Source organism: Miniopterus natalensis, chromosome 4 (assembly GCF_054644295.1).
Source record: "Miniopterus natalensis isolate mMinNat1 chromosome 4, mMinNat1.hap1, whole genome shotgun sequence".
Taxonomy (NCBI): domain Eukaryota; kingdom Metazoa; phylum Chordata; class Mammalia; order Chiroptera; family Miniopteridae; genus Miniopterus; species Miniopterus natalensis.
In genome coordinates this window covers 82,732,034-82,755,041 of record NC_142084.1, presented here as the reverse complement: position 1 = coordinate 82,755,041, position 23,008 = coordinate 82,732,034, and the positions used below count along the sequence as shown (strand labels likewise).

At 45.2% G+C, this 23,008-nt stretch overlaps 1 protein-coding gene across 1 annotated transcript in view; it reads right to left on the bottom strand.

The window, feature by feature from the left end:
* The window catches only part of GALNT10 (polypeptide N-acetylgalactosaminyltransferase 10), a 170,558-nt gene that overhangs the window by 75,738 nt on the left and 71,812 nt on the right, over window positions 1-23,008 (bottom strand). The window contains exons 2-3 of the mRNA XM_016214053.2: window positions 20,121-20,223; window positions 17,367-17,505 (exon numbers count right to left, since the gene is read on the bottom strand). Coding sequence (XP_016069539.2) covers window positions 17,367-17,505; window positions 20,121-20,223 — 242 coding nt within the window. The remainder of the gene's footprint in view (window positions 1-17,366; window positions 17,506-20,120; window positions 20,224-23,008) is intronic.

The following is a 23,008-nucleotide window of genomic DNA, read 5'->3' as shown; positions in this document are numbered from 1 at the left end:
ACCACATTCATTAACTCATGGACATTTGGGTTGTTCCTCTCTTTTGGCTATTATAAATAATGCTGCTACGAACATCCATGTATAAGCTTTTGTGTAGACTTATGTTTTCAATTCTCTTGGGTAGATACAAATGAGTAGAATTGCTGAATCATAAAGTAACTCCATGATTACTCTTTTTTTAAAAATATATCTTTATTGATTTCAGAGAGAGGAAAGGAGAGGGAGAGAGAGAGATAGAAACATCAATAATGAGAGAGTCATTGATCGAGCCTGCAACCCGGACATGTGTCCTGACTGGGAATCGAACCCCGATCACCTGGATCCTAGGTCGATGCTCAACTGCTGAGCCACGCCCGGCCGGGCCATGATTACTCTTAAAGTAACTACCAAACTGTCCTGTAAAGTGGCAGCACCGTTTTACATTCCCACCAGCAATTATAAGGTTCCAATTTCTCCACACGCTCACCAACTCTTGCTATTGTCCATCTTTCTGATTATAGACTTTCAATGGGTATGAAGTGGTATCTCATTATTGCATTTTTTCTAATGACTAATGATGTTGAGTATATTTTCACATGCTTATTGGTCAACTGTATATCTTCTCTGGAGAAATGTCTAGTAAACATGTATTTCCTTTTAAAATTTTTCCTTGCTAGTGTATAGAAAAACAATTGATTTTCGTATATTGAGCTTGTATCCTACAATCTTGTTGCACTCATTAGTTCTGATTTTTTTGTGCGTGGATTCTGTAGCATTTTCCATATACAAGAGAATGTCATCTGCAAATAGAGATAGTTTTACTTCTTTCTTTCCAAGCTAGATGCTTTTTTTTTCTTGTCTAATTGCTCTGGCCGGAAAAACCAGTACAATGTTGAACAGAAGTGGCAACAGCAGGTATTCTCTGGGCTCTCAGCTCTCCCCACTCCCTAGTCTTATTCCAGGGTTGCTTCACTCCTTCACAACATTACCTCCCCAGTCTCTGGAGACATTTGAAGTTGAGAGCCCAGAAGTAAACAGCATCATGGGAGGAAGCTCCATAAGACTGGTAAGTTTTGGGGGGAAAATCTGTGACATCTGGGGCAATGAACGTAACAACTGAGTTTCTCCTCTTGTAGGCCACTGCAATCCACTGTTTAACTGTCAGAATGTGCCAGGGTCTCTTGGCAACTTACTTTGAAACACATAAAAAAATAAAATGGGTTGATGGATGGACAGAGGGATGGATAGACATGTGATCAAGTCAGTAGAGGAATGTTAACTGCAGAATCTAAATGGAGAAAACTTGAGGATTCAGTGTACAATTCTTTCAACTATTCTGTATGTTTGATAATTTTCAGAAAGAAATGTTGGGGAATAAATTGGGTCAGGGTTCATGGTCTCCTGCATTTCAAATTCTCTCTGCTAGAGGCACCAGGGGAAGTGGGGCAGAGGAACGAACTCTTGGGTTCTGGCAGTGAGCTCCGTTCTGTGTGAACTGAACTCCTCTAATTCTGGCAGTCCGTTTCAGATGGACAAGTCAGTCTCTCTCTTTCCCCTTGGGACCTCTGTAATTCTTGCATGTCCCCTCTTGCTCTTCCACCTGGCTGGACTGTTTTTATCCAGGCCTCACATAGCTCTTTGCCTCCCCTTTCCTCTCCTCTCTCATCCCTTTGATCACTTCAGGCAGCCCTCTCTGGGAGCCTCCTCCAACTTCATTATATCGCGTTCAAAAATAAACGGAAGCACCTCTTCTTAAAAATCCCTTTCCCTTAACACAGCTGAGTCCTCTGGCAGAGAAAAACAGGCTGACATCTAGTTTTCTACAAAAGGTCCTGCCTTCCATCCAATTTCACCGGAGGCTTGCTTTATTGAAGCTGCATGGGGCAGGAGGGTGGGGGTGGAAGGAGTGTGGGGGGGGTTAGCTGTAATAAATTGCCTGGAGTCCAAAGGGTGAAATACAATAGAGCCATTACCCAGCGGAGAGCCCTGGCTCTCTGAAACCCCAGAGCTGGGCTCCACGGCCTGTCAGTAGATAGCATACAAATACCATCATATAGTACGGGAAGTAGACAATCCAGAATAGACTAAATTCTCTTCTCATTTAACCCAATCGTGTAATTAAAGATTACTCGGAACTCAAGAGGCTCAGCCTGGATTATAACCCTGGGCACGTGCCTTTTTTTCTTATTTTGGGCTCTTCGATTTTTCTCCCCCTTCTATCCATCCATGCATTTATTTAGTAAATAAACACAAAATGGCATTTGACTTTTGCCATGGGCACTAGTCAGTAGTTTGGTCCCAGCTTAGTAGAGGCTCTTTGTTTAAATAAAAAAAATTGTGTGACATGCTGAAATGAATCCCTCCAGTGTCCAGCGGGAAACTTGGTTCCACAGACCTGCCCACCGGCCACCTTCCTGTTGGGAGCTTGGGCTGAAAGCCCCGTTTCTCCTCTCATTAGGCACCAGTTCCCAGCAGAGGCGGCCTCGGGATGGCGACGGAAAGCCACCACAGTGCCCCGCCTCCACCTTCGCAGTCCTCTTTAAGACCTGTTTGCACATTGTGTCCTGAGATGTCAACACTGGATGGTGGCATACGCCCAGTTCCTTTGAGTATGGTAAACACAGATCGTCCCCTCGCCGATGCCTTCAGACAGAAGCCTCAGAGAATGTGGTCTCCAGGAAGGGGAAACTAGGGCACTGCTCCAATGAAAGCGGCTGGTTTGGCCATGATCAGACAATAACAACCTCTGCCTCCCCACGGTCACCGTGCCTGATGGTTCACAAAGCACTCTTCCCCTCTCGCCTCTAATCAGCACTCTCCCCTGGGAGGAAGATGAAGCAGGGAGTGCTCGCCCTGTTTTCCACACTAGGAAAGCAGAGCCCAGAAAGGTAAGGGACTTGGATCCAGGACTCAAATTGAGATCATATCTATTTAAAATAACAAATATATGTGTGTGTTTCTCGATGATAAAAGTGGTAACTGCGCAGCATAAAAGTGTGGAAAACACAGAAAAGCTGAAGGACAGCTGATAATGACAGCACCCTGCCCAACGCCGGCACCCGCAGCTGACCTGTTTAGGAGTGCGCCCTCTGCGCTCTTCTCTGAACATATGCCTGTTTCTACGACACGGCATCCAAATCTTTGTGGGCTCCCCGATGCAGTGTGGCTTCCTGAGACACGTGGATGAGCCCCTCCCTGGGCACGATCAGGCAGAGCGACACCCTCGCAGAGGGTCACGGCAGTGACATGGGGACACCAATCTTGATGTTCCCTTGGCTCAATATTTCTGGTCCCAGATGGTACCATAAAAGAGGAGGCACCTGTGGAGTTTCAAACCTTACAACCAAGACCTGAGTAAGAAACATTCTGCCCTTTGCACAAGCACTCCCACTGTCATCTGGTCACAGCCTGATGAGGTCCCTACCCTGACAGGGCGAAGTTAAGTTAGGGGTGCACAGCATGAGGACAAAGAGCCACGATCCAGAGGTGCTCCCAGACATGCCAAAACAGTGACAGGAGTACAAAGTGAATGTTGTCACTAGGGAAAGGTTCAATAAATGTGAAAATCCAATTCAAAGAATAGTGATAAAGCCGTTACAAAATAAGGTACAACGTGACGATGACAGAAAATATCTGTTAAGGATTCCCATTATGCCAGGCACTGTTCTAGGCCCTTTAGGTGGATTAATGTCATTTCACAGTCGTGACGCTCTTAGGAGCAGGGACTATCGCTGCCTCGGTCGCAGAGAGGAAGCCCGGCAGAGGGAAGTGAAGTGACCTGCTAAGGTGAAATAGCTGGGAAGGGCCCGAGCCTGGGTTTAAACCCGACTGCCCTTTATACATGTTATATCCTGTAGGGGTAATGTGTCAATGCTACTGAGTATATAAGCAAGAAGAAAACAAGTAGATCAAACCCAAAGACTGCGGGAACTAAGTAGGGGTGTGAAGTCCTGGCTGCTGGTTTCTGCTCCGCCGAGCAGCCATGCACGTCCCCTCTTCTCGCTGAACCTTAGGTCAGTAAGGGGGCTGGACTGACACAATGGGCAAGTCTTGTGTGCCTGCTCTGTACTCCTTCATTCCTATCTTTTGGTAACAGCATCCCAATTCTCCTGGGGGAATCTCTCACCCCTCATTTCTATAAGGTCTGGGGGAAGGTCCTTGCTTTCCTTGAGGGTGGGCAAGGGAGCCTGGCTCAGCCAATTAGAGCACTGCATCTCCGCAGCCACAGTGATGGGTTCAGGGAGGGGCACCTGTAAAGCACAGTAAATCTTTGCTGAGACAACTGGGAGCGAGGTAAGCTCTTTTCTGCTGAAACCCAGCATGGGAGGGGATCAGTCTGGTCTGCCTGGGGCTACCGCATGGACTGTTTTCCTGTCTTAAAATGGTTAACAGAAAACAGAGCCAAGAGATGGAGAGAGAGGCTCCTGCTGGCATCATTTAGGGACCTGAGTCCAGCTATGGCTGAAATCAAGGTCTACTTCTGCTCTTTTTAGTTACATGAGCCAATACATTTTCTTTTCTTAAGTCAGTTTGAGTTAGATTTCTGTCCCTGTAACTGAAAGAATCCCTGATGATATAACTGGATGATCTTTAAGCCCTTTCAGTTGAATGAATCTGTTTTGGACCTAAGGATGGCTTCTGAAGGACTGAGGCAGAAACTCTGCTTCTTGGGTGTTATCTCTGACCTGAAGGGTGCAGCCTCTCCTTCCTGCGGCAGGAAGAGAGCTTTGCTCATTCACTCACTCAGAGAAAGTGGCCTGGGCTCAGGGCTGCAGTGGGGGTCGGGAGGTAGGGGGAGGACTGGGAGCTATCGGGGCTCATTTGTGACTGAGCAGCCCCTGATTTAACATTCCCTAAAGCATTCTGAGCTCTTGGGACACAAAGATGAATCTAATATACTGGCCCTTAAGATGCGCCTGCAGGGCTCACTGCCAGAACACTAGAATATAAAAGAAAAGAAGTCAAAATCAAAGGGAAGCGTTGCAAAAATCTTCCCTCTGAGTCAACTTTGAAACAGAACAACCCAACGATTTTGAATGAAACTATAAAACACATTTAATTCCCTAGAATGGGACACCATTCACAGACCGAGGTGAAACACAGGCTGAGGTGAAACTGAACAAACCTGACATTGTTTGTGCCTAAGGAATTAGGAGTGCACTGGGCCTGGGTTCAAATCCTGCTGTCACTCTGTAGATGTGAGATCCGGGGACAGGTTTCATCCCTTGCTGAGCCTCTTTCCTTATCTGCGAAAGGGGGATGGTAACACCATGAGAATGTCACGAGAACTAAATAGCCTCTGTCCTTGGAGATGGGTCAACGTGGAGAACTCACAGCAGAGAACGCTCCTGACTTCAACTCTCTTGGAGTTGGGATGGCCGTCCCAGGAAAGGGCACTAGGCTTCATTCAGTAAGGCTTAAGGCAGAGTTCTGCTCTTGTAGACACATACCCCATGCTTGGTACCCCAGGCTTCAGCCAGCTCATCTGCTACTCCCTCAAGCATTTGTGCATTCAAGAAGTGTTTACTGAGCACCTACTATGTGACGCACACTATGCTATGCCCCGGGATTATAATGGTGAGGAACAAGTCATTGTCCCTGTGCCATGGGAAACAGGGCTGAATGGGGGAGCAGACAAATAATATAAGCAGCAATAAATTATAATAATTTTCCCTCCTTGCATATGAGTGAGAGGTGAAGATAGAATGAAAGCAGCCTGGAAAGACAAAGAGCGAAAGTGTTATGAATGGTGCGTCCACAGGCCTGGCCCTGTGCCTTGCAGACAGCGAGTAGGCGATGGATGGTTGCTGGGTTGAACTGGAGTTGGAAGGGCCTAGTCCAACCCTCTGTTTTCCAAGTAAGGAGGTAAGGCTTAGAGAGGGGATGAGACAGGTGCTGGCTTCCTCTTTAACACAGCCTGGCTGGAATCAGAGGAGCCGGAAGGTGACTGACAACATGCGCCCAGGCTGACATCTTTATGAAGGTCCTTTTCCATTCAGGAGAGGTTTTGCTGAGAGCCAGCTGCACTACCTGCACTTCCCTCTTCTCAACAGACAGGTAAGAGAATCACAAAGGTTTATTAATATTAATTAGGCACCTCTGCACTGTCAGTTTGTCACTAGTTTTGCACCTCCTAGCTTGTACCAGGGACTTCAGATCGAGCAGTAATTAAAGGACCTTGGTTGTGCTGTCTTTTCCTCCCCTTTGAACTTATATTTTAGAACCCCTCTGTTCAGATCACATCTAGTTTTAGGACTGTTGTCAAAACAACAACAACAAAATTTTTTTAAAGGCCCACAGCAAAATCCAACAGTTTCTTCACCTAGCTGTCCCCCATTATGAAACTGACCCTCCTCCAGACACAATAGGCAATGTATTCCATGTGCTCAAACTTTAAACATGGGCTGAGAGCAGGAAGGACGGACTCAGCAATCAATCTGTCCACAAGGTCAAGGTGCCGGAGTTACCAGCATGAAGCGACAACCATAAGGACTACACCTCAGATCCCGGTCAGGTGCCAGCTGCCGGGCAAATGGCCTTAGGAAAAAATGGGCTTTAATATCAAGATTCTTAATGATTCATGAAAGAGAAAGAAAGAAGAAACAAAAATGTAAAGACACGCGTTCAAGGATGTTTTTGCCATTGTTTCCAGAAGCAGAGGCCTGGAACAGACCCGTCAACAGAAGAGTGGTCGAACAGATTAGATTTCTGTGGAATATTAATACAGCTATTAGAAATATCTTAGACATGTGACCATAGTATATTAAACAAAGCTGTAGAATAAAGTACGTAATGGTACAACCACATTTTTGTAAAACAAACCAAAATGCCAAACCTCTTCATATGTCTATATATGTTGCATAAGCGATGGAGAGCCTACAGAAAGCTAAACTGTTACCATTCACAACCTGGGCAGATTTAGCAATGGGCGGGGGAGTGTACCTGGTGGGGGGACTACTGATTTCTCCCCTCAGAAGAAGTGTGGAGAAGGCTTACAGTCGGAGGGAATTATGCTCTGCTCTACGCAAGAGCTCCTAAGCCAAGCTGCTCGGTGCCTGTCCGCACCATGCTGCCCTTGATACCATCTCAGTGAAGGCAGAGAACCGATAGTCCTTTATCTTCCAGTCATTACTCTTTTCCCTTAAACCCTTTCAAGGCCAATACCACTTAGCACCCAAACTCATCTCTGCAGCCAAGGCTGCTGAGTGCTTCAATCGGCTCCTGGACGGGCACGTTCCCTTCCGCGTGGCCAAGGAAATGCAGCCTGAGCAGTCTGCTGGCTGTGTCCGTTTACCCGGCCAGTCCTGCCTGCTGTGCCAGGCCCGGGAACTTTCCTGCACAAAGGGCGAGAATTTAAGAACGTCTCCCTCCTTCTCTGGGATGAAGGGGTCTCATCTGCGTGATGGAGAAGAAAGAGCACAGGCTTGGATCGAGGTCTGAGTCTCCTCCGCCTTCTACTGGCTCTGTGAAATGGAGCAAAGGGCTGAACTTGCCCGGGCTCAGTTTGTGCCTCTGTAAAATGGAGCTAGGAAACCTCGTTAGATGCCATTCCAGAGGGCCTGGGACCACAAAGGAGTTGTGAAATGTTTTCATAAACGAGGAGATAATGTCGCAACGGAGAGGATAAGTATCATTACACCAAACCTCAAAGTGGGAACAGGTAAGACCCAGCTGGCAACACACTCGGCACGACGCCTGGTACATAGCACTTGACAAATGGGAAACATTATTATTAATGGAGAGGACAGCATCCATTTCTATTAGACTAAGAAAATGCATCTGTTTGCAGCAATGATAAAAGAACCACAAACCACACACCAGTGTACGTGGAAGCTGGGCAGTTTCCACCTAGCATAAATTGTAGGGACATGGTCCCGTTTGATTTTTAGTTGACAGGCAGCCATTTCTGCTTGTAAGCCATTTATCTCTGCAGTTTCAACCCACGGGCTGAATTCATTGAAACCTATTTTTTAAATTACAGAAAAGAACTCGATGTGAGGAATTTTATTGGCTGCCATTTTATTTTAAGGCTTATGAGCACCTTTAAATCCCAATATTAGGGCCGATGGATCAATAACTGTTGCCTTGAAAGAAAGACTGTTGTTCAGAAAGGAGTCGTTTCATTTCAGAGGGGAGCCGATTTAAGTCTCCTGAAAAGTCAGTGATGCTCCAAAGAAACCTGACTTTTTTCCTTTCCCAGCTCACAAATCATTCAGGTCCCAGCCCCTCTTTCTGCCTCCCTCCCCCTCCCCACACATATGCCTGGCTAACAACCTGCCAAACTAGGGCGTCTGCATCAATCACATCCTGGGCACGTCTGGGCGCTAATCTCACACTAAAATACTCCGTTATAAGTGTTGAGAGAGCTTACTCCACCACACAACTTTTGATAAAAGGGTAAAAATTGCGAATATGTACAAAATATGTCATCCGAGCCTATCACTGTTCTATTGAGGGTCTGAGAAACCTCTGGGCACCGTGGGTGGCAGTGCGGGAGGGTGAGGCTGGATGGAGACTCTAGTCATTCATCTCCATTGCAGAAGGTGGGCACCGCCCTCACCATGACCTGAACACGGCCCACACACGCTACAGACCACACCACAGACCACAGCTGATCTTGGGACATTTTTGGATTTACTGTTATGCCTCAGGCATTACTTGCTATTTGAGGAAAGCGAGTTAATTAAAACTAAAATTAAAACACAGCAAGTCAGCAAAGGAACCTGTCATCATTTCTGCTTTTCACAACACAAATGGCATCATTCATTCAACAGCCTACTTGACATTGTTATTTGGATGTTTAATAACGTCTTAAACTTTGAAAGCAAAATTCCCCCAAACCCACTCTTCCCAAAGACTTTGCTCCTGTAAATGGCAACTCCATCTCCATCTTCTGGCTAAAAACCTTGGTGTTATCCTAGATGCTTCTCTTTTTTCTCACAGCCACACTGTCTGAAAGCAAATCTCGTCGTGTCCCTCTTCAGCTCCCCTCGAGGTCTGTGCCATTGCCACTCTTCCCTGCCTTGCTGTGATATACTTCCTAACTCTTCCACCCTTGGCCGCCTACAGTTCATACTTAACACAGCAAAGTGATTCTTTGAAAATGAAAATCAGATCATGCCACTCTCTGCTCAAAGCCCTCCAGGACTTCCCATCTTACTCACTTTGGTAAAAGACAAAACTCACCATGGCCCTGACCATCCCCAGACACCTCTCCAGCCCTGCTTCCCATCACTCTCCTCCTGGCTTACTGGGCTCTGTAGGCCAAGCATGATGACCAGAGAGCATCCTCTTCAATTTTCTGGAAGAGTGTATGGAATCTGTATTATTTCTTAAATTTTTGGAAGAATTCACCAGGAGTTTTCTTTGTGAGGAGGTTCTTAACTATAATATCAATTTCTTTACTAGATACAGGGCTATTCCAATTAATCATTTCTTTTTGAGTAAGCTTTGGTAGTTTGTGCTTTCAAGGAATTTGTCATTTCACCTAAGCTGTTGAATTTATAGGCATAAAGTTGTTAAGAATATTCCTTTATTATTCTCTTGTTACAGAACCTGTAGTTATGTCACCTCTCTCGTTCTTGATACGGGTAATTTGTGCTGTCTCTCTTTTTTTCTCCTTATTAGTCTGGTTAGAAGTTGATCAATTTAATAGATCCCCTCAAAGAACCAGCTTTTGGTTTCACTGATTTTCCTCTACTGTTTTTCTATTCTCTAGTTCATTGATCTCTGTTTTGATCTTTTTAAATTTTCCTTTCTTCTATTTATTTTGGGTTAATTTACTCTTGTTTTTCCAGTTTCTTAAAGTAGAAGCTGGTGTCATCAACTTGAGACCACTCTTTTTTAAGATAGGCCTTTAAAGCTACAAATTTTCCCATAAGTACTGCTTTAGGGACATCCCACCAATTCTGATATTATTCTATTTTCATTATCATTCGGTTCAAAATACTTTCTAATTTTCCTTTTGATTTCTTCTCTGGCCCATCTGTTATTCATTTATGACTTACATAGTTTCCAAACATTTAGAAAATTTAAGAGACTGTTATTGGTTTCTAATTTTATTCCACTGTGGTCAGAGATACATATTGGGTATCATTTAAAACCTTTTAAATTTATGGAGACTTCTTTTCTGGCCCAGAATATGGCCTATCTTGGTAAATGTTCCCTGTGCACTTGAAAAGAGTATATATTCTGCTGTTAAGGGGTGGAATGTTCTATAAATGTCAATTGGGTCACAATGGCTGATGGTGCTGTTCAAGTCTACTATATCCTTGCTGATTCCCTGCCTACTTGTTCTATGAATTATTGAGAGAGAAGTGTTGAAATTTCATAATTGTGGCTATGTCTGTAACTCCTTGCAGTTCTATGTTTTTGCTTCATGTATTTTGCAGCTCTCTTATTAGGTGCATAAATGTTTATGATGGCTATGTCCTCTTGATGAGCAACCCCTTTATTATTATGAAATAACCTTCTTTATCCCTGGTAATAATCTTTGTTCTGAAATCTACTTTGACTGGTATTAACACATAGCCAGTCATTCCAGCTTTCTTTTGACTAGTGTTAGCACGGTACACAGACCTTTTCGATCCTTTTACTTTTATTTGTATTTATATTTAAAGTGTGTTTCTTGCAGACAGCATGTAGCTGGATCTTGCATTCTTATTTCATCTGACAATCTCTGCCTTTTAACAGAAATGATTAGAGCATTTATATTTAACATGATTATTAATGTGGGGTTACATTCCTTCATCTTGGTACTTGTTTTTGATTTCTCCTTTCTGATCTGTGTTCTCTTTTCCCTCTTTGTCTGCCTTCTTTTGGATTAACTGAGTATTTTTCATGATTCCATTTTATCTCCTTCCTTGGATTATTAGCTATAACTCTTTGTTTTGCTAGTTTAGTGCTTGTTTTAGGGTTTATAGCATACACTTATAACTTATGAAGTCTACCTTCACCACTTCACAAGTACTACAAGAACCTTACAATAGTATATTATCGTTTCTCCCTCTAATCTTTATGTTGGGATTCATTTTACTTTTACCTATGCTTTAAACCCAACAATATGCTATTTTTTTTGGTTACACATTCAGATATCTTTTTAAAAGATTTAAACAATAAGAAAAATAGTGCATATTTATCTACATAGTTACTATTTCCAGTGATCTTCATTCTTTGTGAATAAAGATCCCCGTTTCTATCTAGTATCTTTATTTTTCCCCTGAAAGGGCTTCCTTTAACATTCCTTACAGTACACGACAGCTGTGATGAATTCTATCAGCTTTTTCTGTGTCTGAAAAGTACTTATTTTGCCTTTATTTTTGAAAGATATTTTCATGGGTTACAGAATTGTAGGTTGGCAGAGCCTTTACTTCTAGGTACTTTAAAGATGTTGCTACACTGTTCTTGCTTGCATTGTTCCCAATGAAAATTCTGCCATCCTTATCTTTGGTCCTGCCAGTAATATGCTTTATTACTCTGTCTGCTTTAAAATTTTTTCTCTTCATCATCGGTTTTCAGTAATTTGATTATGATGTGCCTTGGTGTTGTTTTATTTATGTTTCTTGAGACTGGGTTTCACTGAGCTCCTTGGATCAGTGGTTTTCTAGTTGTCATTCAATTTGAACAACTTCTGGCCATTATGTCCGTCATCTCCTATGGGCTCCAATTACATGAATATTCAACTACTTAAAGTTGTCATGCAGTTTATTAATACAGTATTCTTCATTTTTTAAAATTATTTTTTCTCCCTGTGCTTTGGGTAGTTTCTTTACTTATAACTCAGGTTCACTAATCCTTTTTTTCTGTAATATCTATTCTACCATCGATCCCCTTCACTGTATTTTTCATCTTAGACATTATTGGTTCCATTTCTAGAAGTTCATTTTGGGCCTCTTCATATCTTCCACATCTCTAACTTTTAAAATACATGGAATGCAGTTATAATAACTGTTTCAATGTCTTCTACTAATTCTAACATTTGTATCAACTCTGGGTTGGTTTTGGATTGAGTATTTTCCTCATTATGAGCCATGTTTCTCTATTCCTTTGCATGCATGATAAACTTTGGTTGGATTTACCCCGGTTAGTGCTGAATATTTTTTGTTTTGTATAAGTATTTTTGGGGTTTGACATGGGATGTAGTTAAGCTACTTAGAAACAGTTTGATGCTTCTGGGTCATAACTTATGCTTTTTCAGTCTGGTCCAGAGAACTGTCCAGTCTAAGGCTAATTAGCCCCCACTGAGGCAAAACTCTTCTAAGGACTCAACTCAATTCTCCATGAGTTACAAGTGACAAGATTTTCCAGCCTGTGTGGTAGGACGAGGCACCGTTCTTGGCTCTGCATGAGAGCTAGGCACTTTCCCCCTAATACGTTTTGGATGATCCCTTTCCCGCCTTAGGAAGCTTCCTTATAAGGAAGGAGCTCATCAATAGTTTGCTGAATACTCCAGGGAATCTTTTGTAGCTCAATCTCCATGCAACTCTTCTCTTCAGCACGCTGTTCTGTGAACTCTTTGCCTCTTTGGTTTCCCGGGACTCTCAGCCCTATCAACTCAACTCAGGAAGTCCTCAGGGCTCTCCTTGGGTTTCCTCTCCCTGCATCATGGCTTGAAAACTCTCTCAAGACAATAAACTCAATTTGTTGCTCTCGTCATTTGTTTCCCATCTCTCTAGAATTACTGACCTTCACTTCCTGGTGTCCGGTGTCTTTTTTATTTTTTTTCAATTTGGGGGGGCAGGAGAGTAAATCTGGTCCCTGTTACTCCATCTTGGCCCTAAATAGCATTTTTTGTCTGTGTGTACGTTCAAATTGGGGTACTACTACAGATGTGGTTGGCTTTCACTTCCTGTGCTTTCAAATTGTTACTTTTTTCAGCGTATATATTTAATACATGTTTGTCAAATGCAATAAGCTATAACAACTCCCTCCATTGTTGCTTCTGCAAACTGCTGGGGATATAAAGGTGCTCAGTAGAAGACTGGCTTATTTTAGTAATATGAGTTTATAAACTCTTTTCAGGAAATTCAGCACATACCATGAATTAACCATGTTAATTTAACAAAAAGGAAAAAAAAGCAAAGAGGAGCATGAAACCAGGAATCTGGTAGACTTGGGCCCTCTATTGCAACAAAGATTCCATTCAGGTTCATTCATTTCTGGAAGCTAAACCCATGGACTGGAGAAAGCAGTCAGGATTGTAGACTGTTCTCACTTCCATTATGGACAGTCTTTACCTGGGAGAAACTGATCACTCAACAGAGGGCTTTGCACAGGAACCTTCAGACCTGGGTCATTAGCAGCTGGGGCTCCACTGCCATCAGCTCTGTGCCCGAGGGGCCTCCATGTGTGGTTGTCAAGCAGCCCACAGAGCCCCTGGGGAGCAGGGAAAGTGGGCCAGCCCACCAGCCAGCCTCTTTTTTGCTCCCTTGGCAGGAGGTGCAGAGGGCAGGTCTGCTCAGAGCCAGCTGGCCGCCTCCCCCATGCAAGCCCAGCAAGTCAGGCCGAACTTTCTAGTTTCCATTCTCTGTGGCTGCACGTTCCCCAGGCAAACGCAGCTGGCACAAACAAACAGCCCCTCGACCCCGTTCTTGACATGCTGCTGCCAAAATTCAGTTCGAAGGATTAAAAGGCAAGCATAAATGCCTGCTCCTGCTGGGAAAGTTGTTTAAGCTAAAAGAAACCAGAGGGACGAGCAGTTTAACTGCTCTCATTTATCCACACATTTCTGCTGTCAAAATGCAGACGAGTCCCCCCTGCCCCCAACCCCAGGAAAAAAGGAAAGCTCTTCAAGACATCTGTCAACTCACTTCTGAAAAGTCGGCTTCCACAACTGGGGACTCTAAAAAAAGGGGGTGTCAGGAGCACTGGGTTTAGCGACATCTTTTGTTGTAACTCGGATGCTGGCTGGGTGGGGCGCTGGTAACAGAAGAGCATGGGGGGTGCTCTGACTCTATTCCCGTCCACCCAGAACAGGGGAGGGGCTTCTCACTTATCAATGTCCAGGATCCCTCTGCCAGGCTAGTAAAACACATGGACACTTCTGAGAGCAATGTCTATAGTTCATAAAATAAAATATACAAGGTTGTAAAGGAAACCAATTAAACTGAAATATAGTGATCGAAATAATAGAAAATTTAAAATACAGTAATAAATGTGCTTTAGGAACACATGAAACGACCAGATCTTGTGGTAGTTCTAAAAACTACCTTCATTTTAAAGTATCTGTAAAGTGATGAGAAAGTACATGATTTCTTTTGGTAGCTATATCACAGGTGCTTTGTTGCCCAGAGTCATAACTGAAGGGCACACCAAATTTCAGTTAGAGGTTAATAAAAAAAAAAAGCAATGTTTTTCTCCTCCAAGTTTACAGACCCGCCTGAGCTCTCTCCATGGGCTGCAGAACTCCTACGTTAAGAAGCCCTTTCTTTTTCTCAGCTGTCGAGAAAGAGCACTGCACTGGGAGACGAAGGGCCCGATCCCCATCCTGGCTCCACCCTAACCAGCTGAAACACTGTCTTGCCCGGGTGCCTCTGCCCGGGTGCCTCTGCCCAGGCGGCTCTCCACCTGCAACGTCTCCCTGTGAGCCTGGTGGGGGTCCCTCTGAGGTCGCAAGCACTCTCCGCCTCCCACTATGACTGGTCTTCTCAACCGTGGGGTAATGAGCCCCTTATGCGTTCTGTCCGCCCCTTGCACAGAGCAGTAGTAACGGCTCACTTAGCACTGTGTTCTTGGTGTCCAGCGCAGGGCTTGGCACACAGACCATTAATTATATACAGGGTGGGGCCAAAGTAGGTTTACAGTTGTGAGTATGCGAAACACAGAGTTTATTCTTGTATTACGATTTATTACTGTATTATTTTCCATATGAACAACTGTAAACCTACTTTGGCCCCACCCTGTATTTACTGGGCGAAGAGATGGATGGATGAAAGCTGTGACCACACTCATTGTAAAAATATTCCTACTTCATACCAGCAGTCCTCAGCGCTGGGAATGTGTAAGAACTTCTTTTAAAGATTTTAGAAAATACAGAGACCCAGGCCGCACCCCCAGAGACTGAAAGTCCAGTGGCTCGGGGTGGTGTCCTGGCCTTCGCCTGTTTTTAAAACCACCCCAGGCACAGCCAGCGTTGAGAGCCCATGGTGCCACAGAACAGCTGAGCTGAGGGCGTGGAGCTCCCAGATGAACTTCTTTCTCGGACCCAGAAAGATATGAGCACAGAATTCTGTACTCTGCAAGGGGCTAAACTCATAAATTGAGTTTCTGACCCTCACAGGTCACAGTTCTGAATCCAGAAACATCAGTAATATCTGAACTACATTCTTAAAACTGGATGAAAAAATTCGCAGGCTTGACAGTGAGGAAACAAACTGCAAACCCCATAGGCAAGCATACCGAGGTCCCCTGTCCCCTCCCCTCCCTGTGAGAAATCCTTAGTATAGGGCCCCGTCCCAGGCGAGCAGTGCACCTCGTAGCTGTGACGTTTCCTCACCTACCGAGTGGAGATGGTAACAGTATGGCCACTCAAAGCATCGCTGCAGGAACTGCCAGACATAATGGGGCTGAAAGCATTCTGTGAGTAGCCAAACACGCTACTAAGATTAATTCCTGATTATTGCATTCTACCAACTGAGCTCTTATAGGTGGAAAGACCTTATGGTTCAGTGATTAAGAACACAGATTCTAGCCCTGGCTGGTGTGGCTCAGTTGGTGGGAGCGTTGTCCCATACACCAGAAGGTGGGGAGTTCAATTCCCGGTTGAGGCACATACCCAGGTTTCGGGTTTGATCCTCAGTCTGGATGCATGTGGGAGGCAACTGATCCATGTTTCTCTCTGTCTGCCTCTCTTTTTCTCTTCCTCCCTCCCTCCCTTTCTCTCTCCCCATCCCCTTCCTGTCTCTTAAAAAAAACAAACACACAGATTGCAGAGTCAGAATTTCTGCATACAAATTCTGGTGCCACCCCTTACCAGCTGTGTCACTTTTATGCAAATTATTTAACCTTCCTGTGTCTCAATTCCCTATCTGTAAAATGGTGATAATAAAGGTACCTACTTCATTGAGTTTCTGGAAAGTTTGGCTGAGTTAATGCACTTAAAGGGCTCAGAACATCAGTTCTAAAACTTAAGTGTGCATCAGAATCATAAAACACAGAGTGCCGGGCCCCACCCCAGAGCTTTGGATTCAGTAGATCTGGGCTAGGATTTGAGAATCTGCATGTAGAAAGCTCCTAGGTGATGCTGGTGTCACTGGTTTGGGAACCACACTTTGAGAACCACTGGCTTAGAATGAGACCTGGCATACAGTAAGCACCTAATAAGTGTGAGCCGCTATTATCTTTTCCTGGGCTGTACTTTTTAGTCCTTGAACAGAACACTTCTGCTCCAGTGCTGAGTACTGTCTTCCTGTGGAAGCCGCTGTGAAATCTACTTGCAGTGGTTCCCACAGTGTGGACCAAGACAAACCGCATGAGCATCCCAGGGCCACTTATTTGTAACGCCAGCTCTTCTGCCTCAACCCAGACCTACTGAATCAGGAATTATGGGAGTGAAGCTCAATATCCTGTGTCCCAACAGCTCTTGGGATGATTGTAATGCACATTAGCTTTAAGAAGGACAGCACCGCTAGAAAATCACATGACCACCACAGTAGCCCTACTGAAAATGCCCAGGAGGCGGATGGCTTCCGGTCCAGAGTCTAGGTGTTGGTTGAACTGGAGCCTGATACCTGGCTCAGATCCTTATTCACCTTGTGGCCTTATATGCGTTATGACTTTAACCCTCGGTTTCCTCATCTGTAAAATGGGCATCACTTAGGGACCACTTCACAGGAACCTGAGATGATGCAAACAAAGTATCCGGCACACGCTACCTGTTCAAAGGATGTCAGCTGCCACAGTTATCTTTATAATCGTTCCAATATGTCCTCTCTCCAATGACTTGAGACAGCTTATAATAAAGACATAAATATCCAGGTACACAGGATAGCTAAAATAAAGGTTAAAAAAAAAATAGAAATCCCACACATAAAAAGTGGAGAGTGAGGGTTGAAACTGTCCCTGCCATTTGAGGTCGTCTGAGTTGAGGTCTGAGCTTCCCCGTGGGCCAGAGCACGAAGGAAAGGCAGAGGTTCCATGTTCCCACGGTCTGAACACAGCGAGGTGACTGGCTCTGCAGGGAGGCGTCACCGTCGCCCGCCACCATCGTCATTCTGCTCCACCAGCTCCACGTTCTGGAAGCATCTGATCGCATGAACCTCTGCACAAAGGCCCTGTCTAACAGGGGGGGCTCTCCTCCAGCAGCCCTGCATGTATCTGTCTCTTTAATTCTCAATGGGAGCCAAGGGCAAGCTCCTTAGGGCCCAGAGGATGAGGGGTGTTGCACTTACTTTGGGTGCCGAATGTCAGGGAGAGAGCGGTTCAGGGAGATCTTGTCGCTGACGTAGATGTTAAATCCGTTTTCTCGGTACGCCTGATCCACTCGCTCGGCGTCGGTCACGGGGTAAGGTCGCCCCTGTTCTCCATTTCCTGGGGGCAAAGAGCAAAGTCAGCGCCGCTGCTTGAATGGAGCGGGGCAAGAGGAATGAAAAGCATGGGTCAGCCGCAAAGGCAAAGCCTTCTGCTCGATAGACTGTGCGTCCAGATTTGCAGGGGGACGTGGACAGGGGGGAGGGAATGAGCATCTGGTCCCAGCCGAGTCACTCGCTTCACACAACTTGTCCTCATGCAGTCACAGCAAGCGTGCAGGGTGGACACGAGCGCCTCTGCCTATAGATGGATAATCGAGGCCTCAGAAAGGGTATAAAACCAGGTCTGTGGGTTCCAAAGCTCATGCTCCCTCCACTCTGCCAGGAGCCCCGAACACCCGACTGGAAGGTCTAATCACCTGGAAGGGAGACCAGGTCCCCCACATAGAAGCTGATCAACCCTGGGCAGTCACATCGCCTCTCTGAACTATTGCTGGTTCCCCTCTGGTACCCACAGCATGTTGAGAGAGTCAAATGAGATGCTGTGTAGATGAAAGCGTTCTGTAAACTACAAACCGCTATATAAATGTGAGGAGATGTTATGATTATTTTCCAGGCAGGGTAAACTTTATATGTAGATCAGAAGTGCCACAAATGATAAAAGATGCTTTGTTTTTTAAGAGCCAGCAAACAAAGCCTGCCTGGCCTTGGCCAGGACTGCCCGGAAAGTGTTGCTTTGAGTCATATATTTGATTGGATAAAGTGCTATTCTTTCTTTTCTCTGCACAATCCAGCTGGGGAAAGAGTTCCCGGTGCTCCAGGAAATTATTCTCTGGGTTCCCGGGTGCACACCAAGCCCCGCAAGGACAGCCCAAGAACCTGCCATTGGTGAGGGTCCAGAAAGAATGGCAAATAAGATCGAATGGTCAGAAATCACCTCATCTTCTGGAGCCTGTGCTCTGAGCATCACCCCGTTCAGTTTGTAAAGTAGATTCTGACAACACCAGCTTGATGGGAAGGTGCAAGCTGAGAGCTGGAGCCCAAGAAGGGCTGCGGCTACTCCAGTCCAGCCAGATGGGGGAGAGGACTCCCTGTCTGTATAACGCTCCATGTAAAACGCTGTTGGCTAGTGCCCGGGACAGACTACACAAGGGACACATGCAGCAGAAGCAGCTCTCAGGGAGGGAAGGCTCAGGAAGGCAGGGCGGGGAGGGATGCAGATTCAGGCCCTGGAGCCAGGCAGAGTGGAATTCGTGGTGCAGCCCTGCTACTCCCAGCTCTGTCATCTTGGGCGTGTCCTTGGCCTATGTCTTGGGTTTCACCTTTGTATCAACTGGGTTAAGGTTTGGTGTGATGATTAAGGAGGTAATGCAGGGCAAGGTGCCTGGGACGTAGTTAGCACTGGTCTTTCTGATGCTGAGTAATTTCTCCACTGCTTACTCCTTTCTTGCTAGTTGGGCCAGTGTTGTAATAATTAGAATTAGAATAATAATTAGAATAATTAGAATTATTCTAATAATTCTGATATAACCATCTGGCAAATCAGCTCTTTACAAATGCTTCCTTTTTTAATTTAGGCAGCCCTCCCCTACCCCCACTCCTTCATTTTAAATTACTGGCATACGGAAAAATGCATGTCGTGCCTTTAGATTTCCCCGAACTTCAGTTAAGTTATCATTTCAGCTCTATTCAAAGCCCTGTTGCAATCTGGTTTTGTCATAATGTCATTTAAAAAAAAATCAATAGTGGGTGCCTTTAACTGGGATAAAAATGAATAAAATACCAATCCCTTGTATTTCTACAGTGCTTTCCAGTGTAAAGCTACTTCATACCAACACACTGAGGTTGGCAAAGCAGGACGCATGAGCCCCACTGACAGATGGGGAAACTGAGGCTCAAGGATTATGGAATTTTTCTGATGGTAGCATGGCTTATAAGGGGTGTCAGAGCTGTTCTCCTGACTCCTGGTCCGGGCTCCCTACAAATGACTCTCCACATAATTTCACTCCCCAGCTCCCCAGCTGTAACAGAAAATGCTCTAAAGACTAATTAGCCAAAGAAAACGTTAGCTGAAGCCCACTAAATTCATTCAGCCTCATGGCTGTAGGGCAGGGTAGGGATCAACTCTACCCTCCAGACCTGAGTTTAAGTTCCAAGCCTGCTTCTTTCTCACTGTGTGACTGTGGGCAGATTACCCCACCTCTCTGAACTACAGGTCCCTTCCATCAAAGGGGCCACAAAGGTTGATCCGGGTATTCACTGAGAAAATGCGCAGTGTGAGGCATGCGCCTTGCTCACTGCAGGTATTCATAAAGGTTGGCTCTTGTTACAGCTCCTCATTTTAGCAGTAAAATATCTCATACGGGGGAGATACTTTCTATCGCTCAATAAAGGTGGCAGGGCAAATTTCCGAAGGCAGTGGATCTGGTGATGTGAGTGGAGAAAGGAAGGGGTCAGCTCACAGGTGAAGAGAGGGATCCAGAATCAGGGGAAGGGAGGGTGGTGGATGGAGAAGAGTTAATAGGGGGTCTGGACGCCCCATTAAATGCACATGCATGTGTGCACACACGCACACACGCACATGCGTGTGTACACACACACACGCGCACATGCACATGCACGCACACATGCATGCCCCCTCCACAGGCCCTGCCGTGCCGACACTGCTCTCCGTACCTACACGCTGAGCATCCCTTCTGATGGCCTCTTTGTCGTGCCAGTCCTTCAGCTTCTGTCTATCTCCCACGAAAAGTATCTTCTTTTGCTGACTGTGTGATCCCTTAAAAAAAAAAAAGGACAGAAACTGTGAAAAAGGGCAAATAAGTTTAATCACAGAGACCCAGACATCACACTGCCTGCAGAAGCTTTTGGTATTGACTGAACGTCCGTCGTTTGTTCATTTATTAATCCCCTTGGTATACCTCTGTGAGTGCCTGCCGTGTGCCACCCAGGTATACAAAGGTCAGGATGAGAGAGGTACACAGTGGCCACCCTCTTGGAACTCAAAACAGCAGGAGAAAAAACCAGATGGACAAACATTCCTTTCACTCGAGAGAAAAAGCATTAAGTGTGGCGCTGCCAGCAGAAACCTAACAATGCGCGACACAGATGTGAGCCACATCTGTAAACTTTACAATTTCTAGTACTCCCATCGGGAAGACAAAGAAACAGGTGAAGTTAGTTTTGATAATATATTTTATTTAACCCAATATACTCTATGTAAAATATTTTACCACGCAATGTAAAAATTCACTGAGACACATTTTTTTTTTTTTTTACTAAATCTTCAAAATCCGTGTATTTTATACTTGTGTTCATCTTGATTCAGGTCCCTTTCAGGTGCTCCACAGCCATAGGTGGCTGGTGGCCACATGAATGCTCTGTGATTTTAGGATTGAAACCATTTTTTTCTCCTACCAACAGCTCAGACCTATTATTGGAATCTTTTAAGCCTGTATAGTAAAATTTGGGTCCTGTATCAAGGTGATTTGGTGAGAAGATGTGAATTTACATTAGATTCTTAAAACCCTAAAGGAGTTGATATCCACACTTTGTGTAAATTCTGAAAGTGCTCAGGATATACGGTTTGTGATTTTTCTTGGTTCATCTAAAAGTAACCTTAGGGCAGGTAGTACCATTTCCATTTTCCAGGTAGGAAAATTAAGTTGCCCGTGACTCCCGTAGCTTGTCCAAGGTCAGATACTGCAAGGGTTCGCTTCACTAAAAACTAGCCTGGAAGTCAACATGGCTCTTACCCTCTTGCCTGCTTCTGTGGCCTTGGTTGAGCAGCTTGGCTTCTTTGGGCCTCAGTTACCCCATCCGTAAGATGGGGAAGGATGGACTAATTATCTCTGAGCAGCTGCTTGGCTTGGATATTCGAGAGCCCTCTAGTAACTACATGTTTAGACATGCAGAGCTCCCTGTGTCAGCAAACTCTGAAGTCCTCCTAGTTTAGGGAAGACGGAAGGACTAACGGGACCACACAAAACAGCACAGGTGGTATCTACGGACCATTCCAGAGGGCCGACCATCATTAAGGCCAAGGCAATAGAGAGAGTAGAAGCCATGGGTATGAAACTCCCAGAATTATTGAACATTAATTCTCTACTCTGTCAATTCAGCAATTCACTGCTCATCCTGAGCACAAGATTTAAGGAGTGCCTCTATGAGGTCACAGCTGAGATTCAACCCCGTGCCCCATTCCCAGTGGTGTGAGAAGACTTCCACGAGGATATGGAGGAAACAGTGCCCTTCACGCAATCTTAGACTCTTGAAATATCCTTTAAAAGTCACCTAAATGTGCTTCTGGACCAGCAGCAGTGTCACTGAGGAGCTTGTTAGAAATGCAGAATCTCAGGCGCCGCCCAGACGTTCTGAATCAGAACCTGCATTTCACAAGAAGCCCCATGAATGCACATAAAATGTGAGAAGCCCTAACGTAGCCCTCGATTCCCTCCTTTGCATCCTGATGAACAGCTGAGCAGTCTATTCCTGGCCTCCCCTAACATTTTCCAAATGTTCCTGTTTCATCCTAGCACCACCCCAAGACTTGGAATTTCTTCTGTATCTTAAGCTAGCCCCTCAGTCATTTCATAACTTCTGCTATTAGCTCCAGGTGGTGCGGGTGCTTCTGTGTCAGGGACCATGCTTGGAGGATCACTTCAGATTGGTACCTTCCATTAAGGCTTTTACAGAGCCTCATTAGTTCCACCAGTGACCTAAAGTAACCAACCAAAGTTCCCAGTCTTTGGGTAGCAGAAAAGGCCTTGGGAGGGAGGGCTGGAGAAAAGATTGCTGAACAGCTTGTGGTCGACCAATCCTGACATCAAGATGTATTTACTTGGGCAGGTCCCTGACCTACCCCAAGGCTCAGTTTCCCTGTCTGCGAAATAGGGAGGTGGCCCTAGCTCAGTTTCCAAGTATATTTATTTGTTTGCTTGTTTGCAGATTTGGTTGTCAATTTGTTTTTAGCAGAACCTTTTGAAAATGAAATCCCACCTGGAACTCCAGGACAGAAAACAACAGGTGAATTCGCTGGTCTGATTGAAGGGGGTCACTCTGCTGCTCTCAGCCTCTCCCTCCCCCAGACAGCACTGAGGCATCTCCTGTGGAAATGTAGTTAAAATCCACTGAAGGAACTTCCAGCTCAGCCTCTTTGATTTCTGTGAGCCCCGAGAACTGTTTGCAGGCACATGGTAGCCTCTGTTTTCAGTTTTCTTTCCCTCCCTGACCAAGACATTCGACAACACCAACTACAAAATTTCCTTCTTGCAACTCAGAGGCCTGTAGGAGAGGGACTACAGAGGATTGTTACTATCATTAGAGCTGTTGTAAGGCTACTGAGCTGTTGTGGAAAATCTGTTACCTCGAGAATCAGACAGACTTAATAAAAAGGCGTGTGGATGGTTTTATCCCGGTGGCTTCTTTCTACGGCTAATGTTCCAGCCACACATCCAGGGCCTGGTAGTTAATTACACAGGAAATAGGACTATTGGATTCTGCATGCCACAGTGGCAAGAACAATCTTGCGGGATTTTTAACGGGCAAGGTGATGTGGAAAGCCA